Source organism: Leuresthes tenuis, unplaced genomic scaffold (assembly GCF_036924035.1).
Source record: "Leuresthes tenuis unplaced genomic scaffold, fLeuTen1.0.hap1 SCAF_12, whole genome shotgun sequence".
NCBI lineage: Eukaryota > Metazoa > Chordata > Actinopteri > Atheriniformes > Atherinopsidae > Leuresthes > Leuresthes tenuis.
The window spans coordinates 16,764,670-16,789,188 of NW_027325366.1; the positions used below are offsets into that span (position 1 = coordinate 16,764,670).

Below are 24,519 nucleotides of genomic sequence, written 5' to 3' on the forward strand. Positions count from 1 at the left end.
GAACAAAAACAAGAACAAAGTTTGAGTTATTGTCAAAGTATGCAAACATATGCTTGATTCCAGCTGTTGTTGGCCATATGTAGCACGAGAAACCCCATAAAAATAGATAAATATATGGTTTTCATGCACAGGACAACAGACATAAAGCAGGTTAAAGAGGTTAAATAAAAAAATATAGATATATAAAAGAGGTTAAAAACAAAGCAAAACAGTGATGTGCACAGATTCCCGATCTGCTTGGCAGTTATATAAAATGAAAGAGTAATGAATGCAAGAATAAATACTCACCAGGTAGCACAATATTGTACTTGAGCTAAGGAGTAAATTGTGCAGAGATGATGAGAGAAAGTGTATATATATGCAGCCAGAATGAACTCGGGTGTTTTTTTGTTTTCATGAAGATCTCCTTAATCAAGAGTATTTGTTTTTATATTTCTGAGAAGTGGGACAAAGAATCTAAAAACACTTAAACGCAATTCACCGAACGACATAACAATCTGGATCAGATCAGTTTTTCACATCAAAACATAATTTATACCGCACTGTTATAACAAGGTTCTGAAGGAGCGAGTGACTGAATTTTTCCCTGGATACTTTCTTATCTGTTGTAACCAATCTCAAGTTCTCCTCCTTCTTTTCCCACTTTCCTCTCAATTTTGTCCAGTTCTCTCTATTCCCAGCCTGTCGCTAGTCAAGCAGAGAATCGATTTTTAAACAGCCAAGACTCTGGGGACTGAGCAGGGAACCATTACTGGCCTCATTTAGGCTTCATTGCCACTACGATGGCTTCTCTAGACAATAGGATAGACTCTGTCATGGATACCAAAGCGTAAATGCACATTGCAGCTGAAAACCGCTCAAGCCAGCGTTTCCTGTCTTCGGGGGGCTTTGTTTGTTTATTTATTTATTTATTTAAAGAATCCTGTTGGTTTGAGAGGATGGGCTGCGATGCCTCTCCACACACCAGTAATGTGCCTATCCATTTCACAGTTTCAGGCAAGAAAGGAGGGGCATGTAGCTAATGTATGGAACGTTTTTTCTGCTATTTACTGCATGCAGCCTTTCTGTTTTTCAATGCATCCTCACTTTTTGTGAAATCCGCAACATTTGGCAGCATGTCTCCATTGTAAACAGCGGCTGTTGAGTCCTCATCTGGAGACTGGACTCATCTGTATCAGCTGTATGTCCATCAGGCAGCTCATGCATGCAGGGCCACTCAAGCCCTATTTCTCATTCTACGATTGAAATGATTCAGGAAAGCTGCACTTCCAGCCACAGTTTATCTTAGTTAGGGCTACGCGATGCTACCAAAGTGCACTGATGAAACTTGCTTGTTTTATGGAGGCTCAGGAATCCCATTTCCCTTTGGCCTTGTTTGTTAACATGTATAGATGAAGAAAAAAGATTTTGAGTTTGATGTAAAAATGCCTACCATAATGCTGTGATAGTGAATCTTAACATCTGATACATAGAACAAAGTGTTACGTTTGACTTGTGGGGCATTCTGTTGCAACAACAGCTGCAGAAGACGAGCATGTTGGCATTGAACTGAACATATGGATATACCCTCTAACAACAGATGTCAATATCAGACAGCACTTTGGTAAATGAAGGATATTTGTGTTCTATGCTTGATTTAAAAAAAAGGGAACGATCCATTTGAAGGATCAATAACCAATTGATAGCATTTTTATTCACTTCTGTTGATGAGAGAATACAGTTTAGCAAATCCACAACAATACCCAGCTCTGTTGCTTGGCTACATGATTCACCACCAGAGAGACAGCTTATTTCAGAGTAAAGACTGACCTCAGTCCTCCCACATTTGTGCTGTGGGAGTGTATTTAGGACTGAAACAGAAAAGAGATAGAGATCTGGATAGGTATACATTACACTGTATATATTGCATCACACAGAGTCCTCATAAGAGTAATTGGGACATTTGAATGGCAAGTAATATGATCAGAAATAAACTATCATAAGCCAGCTGTGTACAATCAAAATATCTTAATAAAATGTCTAAAGTTATGGAACAACATAAACAAAAAAGGTTTTCACATGAAACACAAGACCGATACACAAAATGTACAGAGAGGTCAGTTTCAAAGTATCCTAAAAAAATTCACTTTCAATTTTTTGTAATCTTATCATAACGCTTCACAGTCACAAGGCTGTCAAGGTTATTCAAGGACAGGGTGCTTCAAGGAAACTCAGTTAGTGAAGCATGTTCAATGAAATATGGTGCATATTGTAAAAATATCTCCATGCGTGAAACTTTAAGTGCTTCAGGCGGGCCAGTGGCAATCTGGAGAGGCAGTGCCAGTCAGTGCCATATACTGCACACTGAACCTTGAAAAGTCCCACAGGTGAAGGACAAGGAGGACACTAATAAAGACGATAGAAAAAAAAAACACAAAAAGGCAATATTATATTTTCTAAAATTTGTATGGCTTAGCCATAGTTTTCTGGGACAAAAGGAATCCAAGGTGAAGGTCTCTACAAATACAGTGCATCACACTCTATAAAGGTGACAAAATGAAGCCTGCAACAAAAACATACTCAACTAAAACATGGTGGAAGTTGTATTATGCTGTTGGGCTACTTTGCTGCCTTTGGCAATGGACATATTGAATGTATCAAAGAAATGATGAAATCCAAATATTTCAAAGGCATTCTATAACTAAATGTGTTAGCCGCTGCCATAACACTTGATTTGAGGCAAAGGTCTTTCAACATGACTAAGCCCCAAATAACCCATCCCACAGCACAAAAGAATGGATCAAAAGGAAAAGATTGTCTTTTTTTTTAACTGGCCAATAAGTTCTGACCTAAATCCCACTGAAAGACTTTCCAGAGAGTGGAAATGTGTCATTATAAAGTAGACCTCTTCAGAGCTTAAAAAGTATACCACTGCAAGGGTGGCTGAAATTGTAGCAACACACAGATGCAAAAAGCTTCCAGGGAAGAATACAAGAAATCAAGAAATGCTCAGAAGCTGTCATTGTTAAAGGGGTATGTCAGTAGCTGTGGCCATTTGTTTTTTGAATTTGAATTTCCATTTGTTTAACTTTATGATTGATTCATTTGTTGTTGTTATTGTTTTTCAGTGACTTATTTTAGAAACTGATTCAAACCTCAGGTGCCATCGAAGCTTGGGAACTGCAATAGCCATCTGTTGTGCATCAAGTCTCAATGAGTTAAAAAGAAAAATCAGATTACACAAAATTAATTAATTTACAACTTTACATAAATATTTTGGATTCTGAACCCATGCTGTCACTACAAACTGATGTTATAGCATGATAGTAAAATGAACCAAGTAAAGAAATCTTATCAAGCACATGTGTTAAATGATAAATACAAAGGGCTTTGAGTAACAGCTATCTTATCCCTTTTCAATCACACTTAGTCAGTGAGGTGAATATAGATTTAACTATTTCTCCACTTTTCCAGACACCTTAAAGCTCCTGTTACTGCAAATACTATATTCCTAAACAAAAAAATGTATATTACCCAAACTAAATTGTTCAATTTCTAAAAGCTCAGATATCCCTTTCCTGTTGTAATTATCTATACATTTGTGTTATGTTATAAAAAAAATAACAGTGCTCTGCTGTCCATACTCTGGTTTGTAGACAGATTTAATTACAAATAACCGATGATTAATTATGTGGTAGTGTTATATCCAAGTAGTGTCTGAAACGCATCAACAGCTGTCTGCTCTTATCCCCTCATGAGACTTGTAGCAAACTAAATAAAAACACTATACAGTGGGTGAGCAAGTGCACAATCTGAGCACAGCCATAGTTAAAACGTCATTCCTAATATCCTCTTACACCAATAGCAACAAGGGTAAGGGTAATAAGCAATAAGAGTAACAACAGACTGGATGTGCTATTATAATTGATAAAAACAGAAAAGGAAAGAAAAGTTTAGATTACCCCTATTAAAGCTACGACATGTGCTTTAAATATCTATTTCTAGAATTTTTTTATCATCCTGTGTGTGGGGGAGGGCTGGCTTGACAGTGTTTTTAGTATTCTTGGGTATCAGTAGTGCTCCAACTGCCCCCAGTGGGGTGTGCACACTAAATGGTTGAGGAGAGTGTTGGCCTCTGCTCTCCATCAAAGGCAGCATTGACTGGGAGCACGAGAGCATCTCTGCAGCCAGTCATCCTTGGACAGCTGACAATGGCCTGAGCATTGGGGACGTAGCTGAAAGCAATCAACAACAACTGGGGGAAAATGCTTCACTGCTGGTGGATTGTGTCTGAACTCAGTTAAGCAACTCACAGCTCTCCTCATGACCAATCATGAGTGAATGACTTTAGCTTGCCTTTAAGCTCTCTCGGTTAATTATGTACACAGTGCTGCTTTTTATGTGCACAAATGTGATCCTCATGCACTCGTGTGTCTCGGAAAGCAACAGGGGAGCGGACAGGCTCAGAATTGTGTGGTAATTAATCTCACTCAGTGAAGAGGTGCTTGTTTGGTCTGGGGCAGGGCATAGCTCACAGCACCATGGTCGTTAACTCTAATCACCTATGGCCAGCCCCTGGAGATTAACCAGGGCTGGCCACAGTCAAAAGCGGTCAAACGCATTTTAACGAAAGCTTACTGCCTACCACCAACTCTATTTTCTATTACAGAGACAGTGGTTCACCTTACAACTGCACAATAATCATCATGGGGCTTGACTCACACTGTGACACATCTGGCAAACAGCAGAGTGAACACACATGTGGACACAGATGCCACATCAAGCAGACGTTGGAGCGGGTAGACCTACAGTTAGTATAGCTGCAGTGTGCCATGCCTTGTACTAGCTCTCCCAGCTTGAATGTCTTTGACACAGTGACACACAGAAACACCTATGACTCATTCACTCATTGTGTGTGTGAGTGTGTTTGTTCCCTCGGTTCACTCTGCTTTTTGACGTTATCTTTGATGGTGCTGTAGCTAAATCTACAGATTGAGAGCAGTAACAATAAAACTGAGGGAAAATACACTTGCATACAAATCTACTCTCATTCTGACTAGATTAGATATTTCCTCAACTTGCACTATACTGACTAATGATATCGTTAGTTTTTTCATCTCTCAGAGCATAATTTCTGCACAGCAATAGCCTGCTCAAGTAGATCAATGATGTAGTTTCATGGAACAGAAGTTGTTGTACAAACACCTCATGACAACATGCTATGATATGAATACAGGTCAGAAAAATCTTTCCTACTGTCAAATGTTCACATTCAGTGTTCTGTAGTTATCACTCTTGCAATATTGATCAAATAGCACTACTGGTCTGTTTATGTGAGTGTAAGAAAGTTTAATCTTGTGTATTTACTCCAGTAGATATACAGAAGTGTTACAGATAGATTTTCATGCTCTTTGGGCATTGCTGATGAACCTCATACTTTAAGTCTTATATTTGTAAGATTGAATACACAGTTGTGCCAATATTATCTTGTCAAAGGTGTAAAAGTTATTCTGATGTAAACAGAGTCCTGCATGCTGCAAAAACTGAGATTACTCGAACAGATGACATTTTTTACCAATTATACATTTATTTTCCAAAGGAATTACACAAGCGTCAGGATGCCAAGAAAGCAGCAAAATACAAATATTCTATGTCTGGTACTTTTTGTCCAGGCAACCCACACAGCCACTTCTCTCTATGAAGATGTAATTTACCTAAGATTGCTGTGGAGGATGCCTTAAAACTGGATTAACTGCCTAAATCACATGATCAATCACCCACTGCTTGCCACGCCAAAATGGTGGAGCTTCCTCTTTTGTCTTAAGATGGCACTACTGCATACTATATTAGCAGTAACAGAGCTGGGAATCTCTGTCTCCTGTGAATTCTACAGAGATAAAAGGGGAAAAAATGAAATATGAAGGTTACATATCCACAGCACTGTGTTCACAACAAATAATGTGAGTTGGTAATAGAATATGGGGAAAAGATACTGCTGTTGTGGAAGATACAGTCATATAACAAATATAACAGCAGACAGTAAATTCCTCTGCTTTTTTGTCAGGGTGAGTCAGCAGGCAATGCAGGGCCATGCCCCTCATTTTCTGGAAAAGAGCAGCAGGCAAACGGCATGTGTGCTTCTGTGTGTGATGATGTGTGCATGCTTCATGCATCGCTGAAGCGTGGATATCACGCCATGCCTCTGTGTGTGCCTGCTAAAACACACCTGCCCCTGATGCCTTGAAGAAAAAGCTTGACATGCTGTTAACTACTCAAGCAAAATGATATCTGTGTGGTACTATTTACTTCTGTGCAATACTTTATACAGCTATAAGTCAACAACCTCCGTCAGTTTTGAAGCAGCTATCATTAGATTTTTGGAGCATTACAGTGTTTGTGTTTACCTGGTCAATGCAGTCTCAATGATTTGGAAAAAAAATGTTAGACCACAGCTCAAAACATAGCAGTTTTACAATGATCTAAAAAATGATAAATTATCTACAGTCTCGAGGCTCTAAATCTTTACATAGCCTTTCAAAATCATAACAATCATGGTTAGGAGGTGGGAGGGGATGGTCAGTGGTGTAAATCTGTGGATTGTCATTGGACAGACTTGAGTTTTAGCCCCATCTGATGCAACCTACCTGAAGTACATTCACTGTTCCAAGTTGACTAGTGCCAGTGGGCTGTGGAAGTTCACGTCAAATTCATGCACTGTCAGCCAATGCCACATTAATGTAAGCTGAGTCAATTACACAATGAGAAATTTCTCTTGCATTCTCGAATCAAACTTATTAGGTCCTTTTGGTTCTGCAAGGCTGTCCTGCCTTGTGGAAAAAAATTACCTTTAAGGTGATTAGTATTTATTCAAACACTGTGTGGGCTCCTTCTAAGCATGATGAAATGTTCAGAGAACATTTGAAAGTGGAGCGATTGAAGAAAAAAAACAGCTTGACTCTCCACTTGGCCACTGCAAACAGTTACATTTATTGCAGGAACTAACCACATGCCGTTCAAAAGGCTGCATTATAGTGTTCACAGACTGATGCTTAATTTGTCTTCATGCTTTCCTCTGAACCTGTATGTCAAAAAGCAGTCTGTTCTGTGAGTACTCTGACAGGTCAGTGTAACCTGTGAACATTTTTAGATTTAACTCTTGGAAGTTGACTCTAGGCACCTTGAGTTCCAGCGACAGCTTCTTTGTGGTGAAAACGCAGGAAATGGAGGGGGATTAAGATGAAGAAGAAGTGTGGGTAAACGAGAAAGGCTGGATGTTCACGGTGGTCGTACAAGTACAATACCTCTCTGTACAGCAGGCGGGTGATGTCATGGTTGGCGGGGCTCAAAGCCTACTGAGCTTGTGAAGGCATGACATGGTTTGGATTCAGAAGAGGGTCACTGACATTGTTACGCTGAATTAGGCCCCTGAAAAAGGTCTGTGCCAGAGTCAAACTGGAATCTGAGGGGCTGGAGGGGCAGCTGTCATCATCTTTCAGCTAAAAACACTAAGCATACCCATCATTCAGTCACTGAGGTACACAAATCCTATCAGATATGAAATCACAGTGAGACTCTTTTGCCTTTTTTGATACAGTGAATGGCACCACACAAGTGGTAACCTGCTGCACTAGCTCTAGACATATTGTTGTGTTGTCTTTGCATTATTTTTAGATTTTTTAGTGAGCCTTTTTCTGTAAAAACATCGACTTACACAGTTGTGCTAGACTGATTGCTGATGGCAACATTCTAGGATAGAAACAGTTCAGATATCTCTCGCCTTGATTATTGTGGAAAATGATAGAGCACTGATAGATAAAATAGATGAGTTTGGAGTGCTGACAAGGATGAAGTGGAAATATCGGTAAGGAAATGTTTCAATTTGTTTCACCAAGACCTGGCTGCAGAAATGACTCTGACACCTCTTGACCTGGCTTTCGGATTATTTGGGCAGACAAAGACTGCAGACAGGGAGGTAACTATAAAGTAGGGGGGGTCTCAGAGTTTGTGAATAGATCCTGGACATGTTACTTCAAATGTACATCTCTCCACCCCAGATAAGATAAACTACTATGTTTATCTTATTTTACTAATGTTTGTTTTTGTACCACTGTCTTTTTCTCATTTTTATTTTCAAGAATCACTGTGACTCAGAACAACGCACAAGAATTCCAATGCACTTGTATTTGTACTTGTGCAAATGGCAAATTCATTCTTTTTTATTCTTTACTATGTTGAATTTCTGGCTATTAGTCTCTGTCCATGTTTTCTACTGAGAGATCACTTTTGCTACATACCATCGTTGTGTATGACATCACCATCAAGTGCTGTATGAGTATGTATGTGTGTGAATGTGGCTTGCAATGTAATGTAATGTAAAGTGGTTTGAGTGGTGAACAAGATTAGAAAAACGCCATATAAATCCATCCCATTTAACAGGTTTGTATTTATCATTTTGATCATTTTATTTATAACAATAACATATTAAAATAGATAATTTATGATGTCCTCATTTGGACTGTCAGGTTATCCAGGGTGTACCCTGCCTTTCACCCAATGGCAACTGGGATAGGCTGCAGCCCTGAATTGGATTAAGCGGGTCTAGAAAATGGATGGATGGAAGAATTGAATTGAACTGAAAAAAGGGAGAGATCTTACAACAATATCTCCAAAGTCCTAACTGGACACAGAATGACCTGCAGTGAAATTATCTCAATTTAAGTGGCATGTCTATATCATTCAATATCGTCATTTTTGTTTTGTTGAGAAAAAAAGAGCTTCTAACCGTCTGTCCCCACAGGCACATTACTGGATGCTCCCTTGCCATAACAACACTTTAGTAGTCAATACCAGCTCAAATCACATATTATGATGACATTTATTGACACAGTGAATATATTGCACAGGATGACAACATCTCAAGGTGACAGAAAGTTGCATGAAGCTAATTACAAAGTAGAACAGGAACAGTAGGAGAAGGCATGAAAAACCTTACATCTTGCTGCCACCGTGGTCATATCTTCCAGTTTCTCTTTTTCTTTCTTCTCGTGTTTGTGGTCCCCTATGTTTATTGACTTTTCAGACGTATAACTCCTCACATTTTTTTTTAATCTCCGCATTATTTTTGTCTTGAGACAGTATAGCAGCAGTTGCTGCAGATGTGTCATAAAGGCTAAAGGAAACTAGGAAACTGACCTCTTGTGGATCTGGACCTTTGAGACAGTTTCAATTGGCTGTTTGTGTGCTGTACAACAAGCCATTGGGTTAGCACTGCAGCAAACATACATTTAGAACTGACAATCCTATTGCCAAGCGTTATTGGCAGTGTGGTGTTTATCAACTGAAAGTTGTTTCCCAGAAGAATGTGTTACAGGAGGAGAGATGAGCGTCTTTTTACAGCAGGAGTTGAGAATGCCGTGTAAACACACCCTGAGAGAGGCTCCATTCATTAGCTATGCAAATCTGCAGGACACATGACTCGCTGCAGATTCCAAGGTCCCTCCTGGCTCTGTCTGTCTTAGTTTCAGTCTTTAAAGGCTAGTGCCACGTCTTCTACTTTCAGGTTCACTGGGTTTATTTTCCGTGTGTTGGGGTTACCGTTTCTCACATAGATTGACAGAAACATGGATTGGGCTATTGCTGAATCTATCCCTCTACTTCTATAGCCTTTTGGTTGTATGGTGCCTCTGAGACATACAACCAAGAAGAATGACATCTTTAGTAAGTAAGAGATTTGATTGCGTCTCCTCTACCTTATCATGGTGCTCTTTAGTTGTCTATGTAAGAACTGAAATGGTAAAATAGATTTCCCTCCAACTTTGAATAACATATACATGGCAATTTAAATTAGAAAAATGTTAGTCACTTTAAGAAACAACACTCCCACCATTTTGGGTGAAACTCAGATACTCAACAGTGAACTGCAACAAGAAAATGTAATTCTGTATTACTAGGTTATAAACAATGAAATGTTCAAAATATGGGAGAATTTTAGGGAAAAAAGGAGGACAGACAGCCGAGTTCAAAGCAAGATTCATGTTTGAATCCAAACTTTAGATTGTTGTTTCTCACTTAGTTTTCTAATGTCTTTATTTTTATTCCCTTTTGTTTAACTGCAGTACTATTTCTTCATGCACTGAACGTGCTTGGTTGAGTTTGGGCAATAAAAGTATTTGGTTAGCTTTGTAGTCAGCCATTTAACAGATATATTTCTTACTTTTCAAAATATGGGTTGGTGTGAAGTTCTTAGTAACAATCAGTTACAAAAGACAGCAGTCGGGGCTCTCTTAGATTATAAAAAGCAGAGGGTTCTCTTGGATGAGCTAAAACTAAATGTTACTCAGAGGCGCCCAAAAGAAAAGTAATTTTTTCACCATGTAAAATAACCCAAACCTAAAAAATGTCAGAGCAGTTTCAATGAGAGCTGTGTAGAGGTTATTTACATAACATGTAAATACCGTCTTTTCCTAGTTTCACATTAAAATATTTCGTATCTGGTGGTTGCTTCTTAACTTTATACCTTGTGTAGTATACTTTAGTCTATAAATAAGTTTACCCACACTAAAGAGGACCCCGACTGAAAGCTCAGTGTCTGGTGGTGTTGCTGGTGAAAAGAAAACCTGCAGACAAAGAATCTCATAGGTGAACATCTTCATTTTGATTTTTTTTTAGTGCTGATTTTGAATTTTGACATTTTAGAGTGACATCAGTTTGAGATTGGATTTTTATTGACTGTTTTTAAGACCTTTGCTTTTTAGTTCCTTCTTTATTGGTCTTTCCTTTTGGTTTCATGCATTGTTTTTGGTTAGAGCATTAAAATGACTGGGTGAGGTTTAAATTATTATGCTTTGGTTTTCGCATAGACCACTTCATTACATTAATCCACTGCACTAAACAGTGATGCGGAAATGCATAATCTCACTACATCTACTCTATCTGACAAGCTAAAACAGATGCTAAAAGCTTTCGTCCGCATTGGCTTGTGATGCCAAGAGGTTCTGCAAAATGGCAGTATGTGTCAGAGTTGTGCATAAATCATGGATAATATATCCAGACTGAAACCCTTTGCCAGCACCTTCTTTTTGATCAGTGAGCTTAACTAATTGTGGTCATATTTATTTTGTATTGTAGTTACTCTTTAGCACTGTTTATATGAAAAGCTTTTACTGCATTTAGATGATAGTTGATTTTGAAGGGTAATGCCATCAGCTAACAGCATCAGTTAATACACTGTTACTTTGATGATGGTATTCTTTTTTCATTTAATGTCAAATTTGCACAGCAGCACCAGCTCTATTTCAGGCGCCGGCTATTAGAGGGTAATTACTACATGTTAGATTATGTCATTTGCTCAGAGAAGATGAGGAGTGGAGAATGAGTCACCTCCATCAATTAATGCAAGATATGAGTCCATGAGGGGTATGGATGGGGTATTTGCAATATCTCTCTGAATCAAGGTGATAATTTCAAATTCCCTCCAGTTGTCCCACTTTTTTTAATGAAAATGGCGATTGAGAGCGGTGTTTCTTACACATGTAATTATTTCTTTATTGATTCGTCAGCATCTTAGGGAATGGGTTTTTCATGAAATATATCCAGGTAATGATAACTTGTTTCAATTGCAATCATGAAAGAAAATCGTTACTGGAAAGACCCCCGGGGGGAATGTGGAAAATGGTGTATAGGTGTGAGTGTCCAAGTACATATGTTCAGAAGTGCTTCTGAAAATGTTTATACAAGTGTGTGTGTGCTTGCTTGCTGTAGTGTTTGCTGAACGTCCCTCCACACTGACGCTTACACTTGTTGCAACAAGACGGTATTTGATATCATGTACATGCAGTGATTGATGGCTCGTTTTTGCTTTCTTTCTCCTCTGCCACCCATCCTCAACCTCCTTTCTTCTCTTTTTAGGCTGAGGACGGGGGAGGAAGATGAGGCCTCCCAGCCCTCTCCTGATCCTGCTGTACGTCACCCTGTCCAAGAGTGTAAAGGTGGTCTCAAAGAGAGGCTCAGGTACTTTATGCTCCATGTCTGCAGCCTGTGCATGAACATCCTGTTTGTATAGATATGTCAGTAGCTGTTTAATGCCTATTTGATAATGTGTTACATTGTTTATTCTAAAGGATATGGTAACTGCACACAAGTCAATGGTTCGTTGTTGATCCTAGTTAGTGACTTTTGTTTAACTTAATAGATCTAATTGCATTTTTTTTTTGGATAACTTGAGTTTTGGATAAATATAAACACTATACAGAGCTTTCAGTACATTTAAGTAATTTGTTTAGCTGGTGAAAAAAATTACTCCATGATGTTGACATTGCATCTTTTAGCATACTAAAAAGTCTTACCTCGTAATTTTGGTGCTCGTGCAAAATACAAAGAAGTGTGTTTTTGTACATGCTTAATAGGTAGTGCTCAGGAAGATGATAGACAGGTAATTGCAAACATAAAAAATGCTGTTCAACAATTTAACTGTCAGCGCAGTCTTTTCATTTGTGTCGCAGGTGAAGAGCGAATTACTTAGTGAAAAAATATACAATATACTTTTTTGTATTTGCTAGACCTCCCTCAATCTAGAAAGAGTGACAGCTCCCAAATGATCCAATTGCTCAGTGACTGGGTCACCGAGGGTTAATGTGAAACTCATTTTGGTTTCTAAATGCCAGCAAATTGAACATCAATTCTGAACAAATGCAAAGGTCAAAAGAGAAAATAGAGTGCAAAAAGAGTCATAGCAGATACTTTCTCATGGCATGAATACTGGCATATCAAGAAGGCAGTCAAACAAAGTTTCAGTGCAGTTAATGTGTGTGTTTTAGCTATTGTCAGTTTTTGATTGAAGTATGTCTGACTCCATTACAATGTTTTTTGGGGGGTGAACTTTGAAGCATGGCTGATTGGCAAACTATCTAGGGTGTTCTTGCCTCTCAACCAATGGCAGCTGAGATAGGCTCCAGCCCTCCCACGACATTGAGTCTAAGACCAAAACAATTGATAAACAATTTAGTAGGCGAAAAATCAGTACCATGTCCAGTTGGACATCTGTACAGCATTAGTTGTTGTTGGGTTTTTTGTTTTTTTGATGCAAATGAGATGCACACTATCACTTGTGGTTATTCTCTTCTTCTGCTGTGTACTGGCTTCTTCTGTCGCTTCAGGGTAAAAGGGGAACTGTGCACCAAATCACACTCCGACTTCGATATATTACGAATTCATTTTTATATGTATTTCAAAAGTACCGTTTTAGTCTAATACCATAATTTGGTTTTACATCAGCATATTTACATCAAATTGAAGCCAGTATTCTTTTTTTAGTTGTTGTTGAACATCATCTCGAATTCATTGCTTTTATACAAAAAAGATATGTGTGTGCTGCTTACAGGCTGGGTTTTGAGTCTTTATGCTGGTTGGGCAGACATGTTTTGTGATTTCAACACTTACCTTCAGCCTAGGGGTTGATATGTTTTGGAAAATATATGTACTTACAGACAGACACAGAAGGACAAATCACCAGTGAACAATGTAGCTGTAAGTATATTAATTATTCAGGGGCGCAGAACACACACACACACAGTAGTTCATACACCTTCCAAGATAGAAATGACCACATTACTCTGATTGACAACTTTACCAAAACGTGATGCAGCAGCTTTCATGCGTGTGTTTTTAGAAAATGTGTCATGTTAGGAGCATGTTGTCCAAGTACGTTGGGCAATCGCAAAAATATTTGCCAGCAGCTGTGACTTTTTTATATTTTGCCTGTTTTATATTTGTTCACTTGCAGGCACTTAGTTTTCAGGATTGATCATAATTTCAAGTTGAAACTTTAAATTGGCAAAAGTGTTAACTGAGCATTTGCTGTCATATTACATGTTTACTACATTTTTCATGTTAGTCAGCTCAGTTTACAGATTTGTTGCTTCCTGTCTTATAAGTGTTTGCAGATCTGATCTTTTTTAATTCAAGGATGTAGCCACTATGTTGCTACTGGTTTCGAACTACTGTTTTTAAGCCTCAGATTTATCATTCAGCTGTCACCATCTTGGTCTGTTTGCAATACAAGTAAATATATTTGTGCAAGTGTTGGAGTCTAATTTTGAAGCCTAAGATCTATATAATCATACATTTAATTTCAGAAGAACCACCAGCACAATGATGTGATAGAGTGAATGTAGATTATAAAAACATGATGACCTGTGGTAAAAAATGATTTGTCCAACTGTCTCATAAGAGACGCTGACGCTGTTTAAAGAGGAGTCTATTGGAGCTTGAGATGCTTTGGAGCCAGCCGTCAGTGGTATTGCACATGAAGGCACTACCTCATGGCCTTTATATCCATATTTTCTATGATGGAACTGCAATTACAAATCAGTACAGTGACCTAAAATACTAACCTAAGATATGACAAAATAGAAACAAATGAAGAAGTAGTCACAGGTTTGATGAAGCTGATGAAGGAACTTTGTTTCTTTGTTTTGTTTTCCTCTTTCCCTTCTTGCCTCGCAGTCAAATTTAAAGGTTGGCCACTGTTTGTTGTCATTACTATTATTATCAGCACTATCATCATTATTAATAAATCGTGTTTTTTTTGTAGGAGGAAATATGACAATCAGGACTTTTTCTCAGCACATGGTTTAAATGTTGATTTGTGAGAAAACTGGTACCTTTTCCAGCTTTTTGACCACACTCGCTGGCAGTACATGGCCCATATGACAAATTATAGAAAATTATGCCATCCCTTTTTTTTCGAGAGTAAACATTGAAAAACAGGGAGAGGTGGAAACTAATGATACAGTTGAGACAAGAAGCTATGGTAACAGAGAGAAATAACTTTCTTTTTGTTTTCTCACAGTTTTGTGATGGATGCCACTTGGCCACTGATAAAGCTGATTTAATGCTTGAAAATACTACTTGATGATTCAAAAAGAGGAGAGATAGTAGACAAAATCTGTGTCTCTTTTGTTTGTATTACAGTTTTTAGTGGGCTTGTGTGAAGTATTTATAAGTCAGAGCTCTCTCAGTTTGGAGGAATTCTGACAGGGAGAAGAGCTAACAGTTACTCAAAATGGAGCCACAGAGGAGCACATTTTTTGTGCCAGTCATTGACTGTCATTGAAGTTCAAACAATCGCTAGCTACAGTGTATTTTACACTGCTTCACTTTTGCCCCAGACAGTTATTTACTTTGCCATGATTTTCTCATCTGTGTTGCTTTGCTTCATTGCATGAATGGTGGCTAACTAATAAAACCTGCCATCATCATAAAACTGCTTGCGTTTCAACAGAAACATGAGCAAAATTGAATTGAATTAGCTGTTTATTAGTTTACTTCCATTTTACAATCAGATAATGACTGTATCCTCACTGTCCATTTTATTCCATTTCACTTTTGTTGTTGTGGCCTTTTCTTTACGTCAGAAAAGCACAGTATGTATTTGGTAGTTTGAAAGCTCATTCCATTAAGAATGTGTCATGTTGTTTGAGGATGTAGCCGTTTTCTTTTTATCCGCTTAACAGGCTGTCAGAGTAGCAATCAACAGATTGACTTATTCTCAAAATAGTTGGCTGCAGCCTCAAGATAATGAAAGATAACCTTAAAGTGAAGTGTTTATTTTAGAAGAGCTTTGCTGTGCTGTCTTTTGCTTTTCTTTCTCCGGCAGGGTGCTGCTCAATCGTTTTCTCTACAGCAGCTGAACGGTAGAGGTGGGGCCCAGTTTGAATGATGAGACTGCAAATAGTAACCAAAACATTGTTTTGCTTGAAATGCTCTTAATGCTTTTATTGTCTTAAAAAGATTAGACAATCGGGAAGAAAAAGCTTGATCCCGCCCAATAATGGGTTTCATTCAAGGCAAGCATTTTCAAATATAATTGGTTAAATCAAAAAGCTAAATCAGCTTTATAACCTTGCTCAAGCCCGTTAGAATACTAAATAAATTAGAAAAGATCAGAGGCATATAATTGATGATCAATTTTGTGGTCTGAAAATCTAATGCATAATTATAGTCTCACTGAATCACAGTGTAAGATGGCTTTGGTCATACACCAATGAGCTTTCTCACTTGTGAGTGGAATTGAATAACACATCGGAGACTAATTTTATATAATACTTTATTCAGCAACTGAGCAGTATTTACTGGAAAATGTAAATTGATTGTGTAACATTAGGTATCTTTGAGTGTTGCATCACTGTAATTAAGTTGGATATTGAATGCAGTTGTGTGCAAGAGTGCATGTTTGACTGTGTATTTTTACATGTACTTCCACATAGTAGTCCTTTTGTGTTTGTATGCTTTGCTCAATGGAGAATTTTCACACAGATCAGAGCCACTGCAGCACATCAGATGAATCAGGTGGGTCCTCTTGGGCCCTTTGGTCAAATATTGATAGCGGGGAAGTCAATATTACCTTGCAAGCATGGGTCAAAGGTGAGATACAATGCATATTCTGTGGCTATACACAACAAAAAAAAAAGTGTGCTCTTTTAAAGTACTATACAGTACATGTTTTACTACAGAAAGTAACTGGAGCTATAGCATGTGCAATTAGTGCTTCTGTGGTGAACTTCACTTAAAGTTCCCATACTAAAGAAAAATATAATTTTTTCTCTTTCTTTTGCTATAAAGCTGGTGTAAGTGGTCTTCATGCTGTCCATGTTTTCTGCACATCCAGTGGTGGTCAGAAGCGTTTGTGAGTTGCCATGGTAGCACTATGTTAGGTCTCCATTACTTTGAATGACATTTTCTCCACCTATCTTCTTTTTTTTCTAAGATGCCCTAGTGAGCGTTGACAGTGGCATGCCTCAAGCTTAACACTATTTGAACAGTTCAAAACAGGTTCAACAATTCAAATCATGATGTGATCTTTTGTAAGGTTATTGGATTTCTCTAAAATTGATTCCCAAAATTGTTCTACTACTTATGGCAGCATATGTATATGTATAATGTAAAATAAATTCAAGTATAATTTCCTAAGTTAACATGTACTTGGTTTAGAAAAAGATAGACACTAAGCAAACTCAGGGAAATCCACACTTTGCAATGGTCAGACCCATAAGAAAAACTATGTCTTATAACTGAAAATCAATTTTGCACTCTGAATATGAAGTGCATAATTATTATCTACCAGTGCAACGGAATACCATGGCTTTCAGTCATAACTGTTTTCTGTCTTTGTAGCAGTAACACAGCTTGTAACTAGTCTTAAAGATTATGACCTAATTTCTACGTCTATGTTTTTAACACTTAATTGCCTGCATACATTTGTCTCAGTGTATAATCAGATCTGTGTCATTATCATTTAAATAGCATTTATGTGTGTGCAAACGTATGCAGTCATTCAAGCGCAGTCACTTAAGAGCATGTGTGCGTGTATCTCTGTGTGTTTGTGTGGCCTTTTGTTCCTGCCTGTGCTGTACACAGATACACACTTGTGTCTATGTGGCTGCAGGCTTTAGTCCGCTGAGGATTTCCACAAAGATCCACACGGATCAGAGACAGGACAGCACATCAGATCCATCCAATAGGTCCTCCGGGTCTTTCTGCCAAATATCAATAGTAGTAAAGTCAATATTGCCCAGCAAGTGTGGGTCAAAGGTGATTAACAGTCACAATATAGTTTTGCTATATGATATCACATTGAAAAGACTCCATTCTTTGTCTGGAAGATTACAAAGAGAGGAATGTGGAAAATCTAAGTTCATACAGTAAAAAAATTGAATCTTAGACAAGGACATTTTTGTATGGATACTATTATATATTTGTCTTCATGTGCTGCAGATGAAAGAGATGGAGAAGAACTCTTGTGACTGCTGTTTAATTAGCTTTAAATGATCACCCCAGGCTTCTTAACGGACTCAGGTCAAAGTGATTTCTCAGTTCTAATTATTTTTGGGTCCAAACCAGAAATTTAACACAACTCCGAGAAGAAAAGGAAGTTGGAGATAAAGACAGAGGTCTTTGTTTAGATTACTGTTCAATCGAGTTGCCTTGGTATTTCAGATGGGAACACTCTATTGTTTCACTGTGACTGGGGGATGAGTTGGGAATATGACTCCACAACCTTGTATAGCTGTGTATATATGAACAGCTATGAGGGCTTGATTAGCCCTCAAGGGACACTGGAAGAAGCAACTCTTCAATCGATTTTCCCTCCTCATGTCCGGGTGGCATTCCCAGTGTTATAACACTCAAAAATCCTATAATTATTCAATGTGGAGTGTGCTTGGGCCTGTATTACCCAGACTAATGAGTTTCCCAAAGGTTTGGATGCTGCACGTCTCTCTCATTCTCTCACTCTTTGTGCCACGCTCGGTGCTGCTCACGCTTTTAATGACCAGTAAAGCTCAACAGAATCAGATATCAATTGGGATGGACTGCAGCTGTTGATTTCTGATTATTGTGTGTGTACACAGATGAGTGGAGGCATGTACAAACTGTTTGTGTTTGACCCATATCTTAGTGTGTGTATGCTCTGCTGCTGGAAATAAGGGTTTTCACTCCAGGCACTCTGTGATTGTGCAGTGGACTGACCATGACCATGCTGCTTGAGATTCACTCCCAGAGACTGTAAGTAGTTCTCAGACAGAAAGAAACTGCCAGAGTCCATCCATCAAACTCATCCAAGTGGCCCATACACCATAATGCAACTATAGAGTAAGAGAATGGGTGATCACAAGAATTACATGTGCTCTTTAAGTAACGCTGAAAGGATAGATGGATCTATTCTTGTCCTTTGTCAGGTATACAGTGTCCGGTAACTTCCCATTAGAAATGCCATGTATTAACAAATTGTTCATATAAACATGTATCAAACAATAACAGCAAACACAGTTTTACATGTTTTGCAGGACAGACAGGATTTTTTTTAAAGTACAAAAAGAGACGGTGGTAAGTGAATATTAGAACACAATTTACAACAAACCTGGTTTGCAGAAATGTTGGCATTTAAAAAAAAAATGTAACTAAAACCTAAGTCTGAGATTTGTTAGCAAACACATATCCAAAGGTAATGATTTGCATTTGGACGTGTGTCCACTACCTCCACTGTATTTCAAACCTAAGCAAATCTAGCAAGAAGAAAAAGCAAGAAGAACCTGCTGAATAAATGAGGCTGTTGTGGTGTATTGGGGATGGTCACCTTCCAAATAGCCGATGTGTAGATGATGAAGAAGAACTCTGCTGGAACAGGCTTGGCCGAGCATAGAAACTTTTGTCAACCAGGTCCGTATCAGAATTACAGAATGATGCATCAAGTCTGGAGAGATGTGTCAAGCCCGGATTCCCCAAAATCTCTGACCTACTGTGGGTGTGCTCTTCGTTAAGTAGAATCTGCCGGTTCTTAGTGACCTTGAAGATGTTGCATGTTCTCATCACCAAGCACAAAGCCCGGATATGGTGTTGAGTCGCTTCTGGGCAAACTGACTGGAGAGTACGTTATTCTCAAAATGTACTGATTTAGCCTGAGACTCCCCTACACAGCCAGTAGTTAGCAGACTTCTTATCACTTCCCAAAACAAAACAGCAGTATTAAACAGCAGCATTATCAGATCCCCAACTTTGCACAGGTGGTAAATATCAGACACTAAGATGTATATCGTTGTCAGCAGGTGGCAGTCGAGATTTTGTCTAATGTAGGTGTCATAGAATGAGAAGCAGTTGCTAACATAAACAAAACTTGGAGGAAGAGGATAAAAAACAAAGCCTGTCACCTTGGCCGTGTTTCAGAGAAAAGTTTTTGTTTTTGTTATGTCAATGAGTAATAGTCAAATTTGGTGTACCCTGCCCCTCGCCCAGTGTCAGCTGGCATAAACTCCAGTCCCCCTTAAACCCTGAAATAGGTGAAGCGGGTATTGAAAATGGATGGATGAATGGCTTTACCCCTCCGTGTATCCTCTGAAACACCTGTTGTCACTTTTCTCTCCATTGGACTGCATCAAAGTGTCAGCAGGCAGGGATCAATCCAGAAAATAATAACTGTGGGAAGTTGAGGATGAAGTAGCTGTGCTTGAAGTTGGTCAGTAAAGCAAATAAATCTCTTTAGATTCGGGCATTGGGCAGACAACATTCGCCTCAGTCTTGCTAAACACGCTTGCTCTCCTCCGAGGCAATATCCACCTTCCAAATACATACTTTTTAAGGTTAGGTTTTAAATCAAATTGACATCAAGAGATGGTACAGTATTTAAAGAAACTGGGCAAGAACACAGCCCAGCAGTCTCTAAAGTCTGGCCTGGGGTCAGTTTGAGCTTCGCGGGATGAAGAAGGGCAATTCTTCAGAGAAATTTGGTCAAATCTTATGGCAAAAAACACAAGCACAGACGGACTGACTCACACGATCAGCGACCAGTGGCTTTAAAATGTAGCACCTCATTCAATTTGCTAAGCTGAAATGAGAACCATTGGACTATGCGTCATCACACAGGGGCTTACTCGGGACTGTGGAGTTGAGATGAATTCAGTGATATTGTGTCATTCTTGTTTGCTTTGTCCATATGAGGAGTCAGCAGGGATTTTTGCACATGGCATATACAATATATTATCATAGTCGTGATTTTTGTTTGTTTTCCGCCAATCTGCAACTAGGCAAACACTAGAAGGTAAGATGCCCAAGTTTTAAAAATGAAACGTAAAGGAAATATATTATTATGTAAAACATGCAATCAATTCTTACAATTGAATAGTAGTATTTGAATGGAAATTTGGGCTGTACAGTTAGAATGTGTTAGAATTTAACTGGCTGATACTTTGTATTATTGCAGAAAGCTGTGTCTATATAATATTAGTTAAAATTATTTTATATCTAATAGGAGATCAGAGTATCTTTATCTTTTCCTCTTTAAATACGAGAAAAAGGGGATACATCGTAACTCTTTTTTAGTTGGACTTTATTTGTACACATAGCTCTTGCTATGTACTTGCTTACTTTTAGAATTTGGATGATGAGGAAAGAAGGCCTTGTAACCTGCTTCCATTCCGGTCAGAACAAAAATCCAAATCGAAAGCCCAGAAAATTGCTTGGTGCAACTCTATTTATTTCACACAGCCTCAGTTAAAATCTATGAGCCTGTGGTGAAAAATCTCAACTGATTCCTTTTTAAAGTAACACAGTTGCTTTCAGTGGTTCACTGCACACACCGAGGAGGAATAGACCATCTTTCAGTGTGGAATTAATTAGGTCTTAGTTCGATCAGGTGTCCCAGTAAGCCATGACAGTGAACCAGGATTAACGAAAGCAGGACCTTCCCAAAGTGAAATGCAGCCATCAGTAACAGACCTGTGCTTTTCCTCCTGTGACAAGTCGAATTGCCTGCCGAGACAAAGATCAGTCTATACTGTGAGTACTGTGCACTACATGTCCATCAATCAGTGTCACCTGGTCAAAGGAGGCATGTTGTGTATTGTCATAAGCATGGTGCTCAGAGCACAGTGTGTGTTGTCTTTTGCCCAGGCTCACTGCAGACAATAGTCCTCATTATGAACCACTCACAGCTGCAACTCTGCATCATGCTGTCCTGCACGGAGACAAAAATGAAATGCTCTCTGAACACTCTGTCCTTTTATGCACTCCAAAAGTCATAAGAGAGCTAGACAATACACATCACTAAACACATCCAAGGCCCACTGACCAGTCTGTTAGATGAAATAATGGCATCTAAACGGAGCCTGCAGGGATGAGTGAACATGCTGCAGTGGAAAACAACCCTTTGCACTCAGCTCCAATAGAGAAAGGGGAACATCTGTGTCTTGCGCTTAACCCAGTGAAGGCACATGTCATACAATGATTATACAGAATTTTTGAGTGAATTCACTTAGCCTTAAAATGGTTACTGACTCTGCATTCGATGTACAACACAGCGAACCCGACCTTTTGAAAGTTTGTCAAATAAATGCATATATCAACAGATTACATGGAAATTAAATTATGCACCTTTGTGAATTTCTATGCAGGAGATCAGTGCTCCAAGAGTTTATGAATTTTTCTACTGCACTCTAACTCGTAAGTGGCAAGTACTCGGCATTAAAAACACAGAAGCAGGAGTGAAATTGTACATGTTTAGATCTACATGTTTTAAAATTCATAGTTAGACAGTTACAATAATCTAAAGGTTACAGCTTACACATATTTGTACTGATGCGTCTTGATTACTTGGTCACGTGAAACCTGCCTCACAGAAAACAACAGCCTAGAGTTATAAAACCATATCACAATTTGCATTCATAGATCGTGAAATTACCATGTATTGGACCTGTGGGAAAAATGTACATGAATCTGTTGCACGTTTTCTAGGTGTGTCATAGGTAGGTTTGTTCACACATCCAAAAGGTAATAGTAATAGTAACTCAGAAAAATTGAGGTAGTAAAATGTTATCATTGCCCGTTACTTTTTACAAAAAGTAACTTTCATGCAGCTTGATGTCATATATGTATGAATATTTAAGCCAAACCATGTGTTTTTTATCCCAAACATTATTAATATTATTATTAGTGTCTCGTCCTAAGCTTGTATATTTTCTTTCCATGGAAATGGGGCTCAAACATGGTTCCCTGCATGGTTGTCTTTGGTGTATTTAAAAGCATTTTTGAACATGTTGTAATTGTGCAATATCCATTTTGTTACAATTTGGCACTGCGCAAAACACAGGCTTGTTTCAGTTTTTAAAGAAAAATGTATGCACGAAGACATTTTTGAGCCCAAACATTTTAGTAGTTTTCAGTTTTTAAATCTTTATCTGTAAATTTTGCACTGTGGACTGATGTAGCTATTAAACACTCTGGTGTGAAAACTGAGTTACATTGGACAAAAGATATGTAGCCGAAATGCGAAAAAAGCAGATCTGAATATGAACCTACTTGTATTGTAATGTTTTTTTCTCTTCAGGAAAGGGTTGCCACTCAACATGAATTAATCTTTCTCACTGACCTTTGTTTGATGCACCTGCTGCTTGGTGTGTAGCTACAACTACTTCACATGTGAAGCACAGAGAACGTTAATGAAAAAATATAGAGCCCGAATCACACAAATGCTACAAAGTGGTGTAAAAAACGTTAGAAATGTGCTGTAATTCTAAGTATGACATACATCTCTCAACCCCCTTATCTGTATTCATTACATTTGAATGAACCCTGTGTGAATCAGAAGGAATTTAAAGCCATTTAGAAATATATCACTATAGATAATTTACTGTAAGATGAGTATATATTCACTTAGAATATGATTATTTCATTATTTAACTTTTTGTAAAGCAAAGAAATGCTTTATTTTTGGTAATTCCTCCTGCATTAGAAGAACCTCTACTATTTTACATAAACAATTGCCTGTTATTGTATACCTGGTGGTTTAACACTATTTCCAGTAAGACTGTGACCAAAAAACCAAATAGGAGATTGGTAGAGTGTTCTGTTAGATGTGACTGTCAAAAACTACTGCAGTCAGCTTGCTGTCTATGTACTCTGATATGACAGGTTATGGTTACCCAGTGATCCCTGCAGGAGTTGTCAGGAAAGTATGTGTGTGTATGCACTGTCTGCACGATGTGTTATTCATCTGACATGTGATATCCCAACCTTGGCCTCTTGTTGTGTCTCTGAGCTGGGATATAAACGAACGATAAAGCCAATATTCTAGATGACTCTGCAAAGTCTCACTCCAAATCCCTGATAAGAGTCTGCCATGGATAACTATAAATCTGACATAGCCCCAAGGCAGTGTGGGGGATGAAGTCCATGGAGAGGATGCTTGAATAACCACTCGATAAGCGTGAGGACAGGAATGTAAAATCCAGCCAGTCTGTCAGTCAGTTAATTTATTTGTCAAGGTTCACCCCTTTCATTCCACAAATCACACTGCTGCAATTTCTCTGACACTTGAAAACTAAGATGTGCCCCTCTATATATTCGCTCTGTCAAAGTAGATGAGCTAAATGACATACACAAATAAGATGTAGAGAAACCTTGTCTGTACTTGTCATGCTTCTCTCATACCCCCACAGGTTTCTAGATGCTTGTATTGAACATTCATTCCCCTCTTTCCTGGGGCAGGACATGAGTCTAATAGTTTATTGACAGATCAGCTGTCCACTTTGGCATCCATGCACACTTATAAATTACTCCAGCCAGTTTCATGTTAGATTGACAGATCACACTGAAGCTCTAACCTGACATGTTTAAAATTATGCTTCATGTTCAAGACTACCTTCGTTCTCCCTCCTGTCTCTTTAGTTTTTGCATTACAGTGCTAAGAAAGTTGTATCTGATGCTGATTAACAGTATTATGCTCATCTCTGGTGTATTTTCTTGATGTTATGCGCAAAGGAGTAATGTCAAAGTAAAGTTGTTGGGGTTTTTTATATGTAGAGAATATAGCCACTTCTCTTGCCCTTACATCAGTGTGGAAAGAAGCCAACACAATGGAATACTTTTAAGCATGTTTAAATATGTGCATGCTCTTTTTCTTCAACACATTCAAACATATTCACATTTCATGAATTTACTTGGATAAAAAATTGTACATACTGTATAGTGTGAAAGATGAGGAATAAAAACAGG

The 24,519-nt window shown here is 38.4% G+C and overlaps 1 protein-coding gene across 3 annotated transcripts in view; it reads left to right on the plus strand.

Annotated features, from left to right (window-relative positions):
* il1rapl1a (interleukin 1 receptor accessory protein-like 1a) overlaps positions 1 to 24,519 on the plus strand; it is a 169,612-nt gene that overhangs the window by 11,783 nt on the left and 133,310 nt on the right. For 2 of the 3 annotated variants that reach the window (XM_072396672.1, XM_072396674.1), the window contains exon 2: positions 11,887 to 11,988. In XM_072396672.1, the coding sequence (XP_072252773.1) occupies positions 11,907 to 11,988 (82 nt within the window). In that variant the 5' untranslated portion in view covers positions 11,887 to 11,906. Of the gene's footprint in view, positions 1 to 9,626; positions 9,697 to 11,886; positions 11,989 to 24,519 lie in introns of those variants that run through there. The other variant, XM_072396673.1, reaches the window with a different exon arrangement.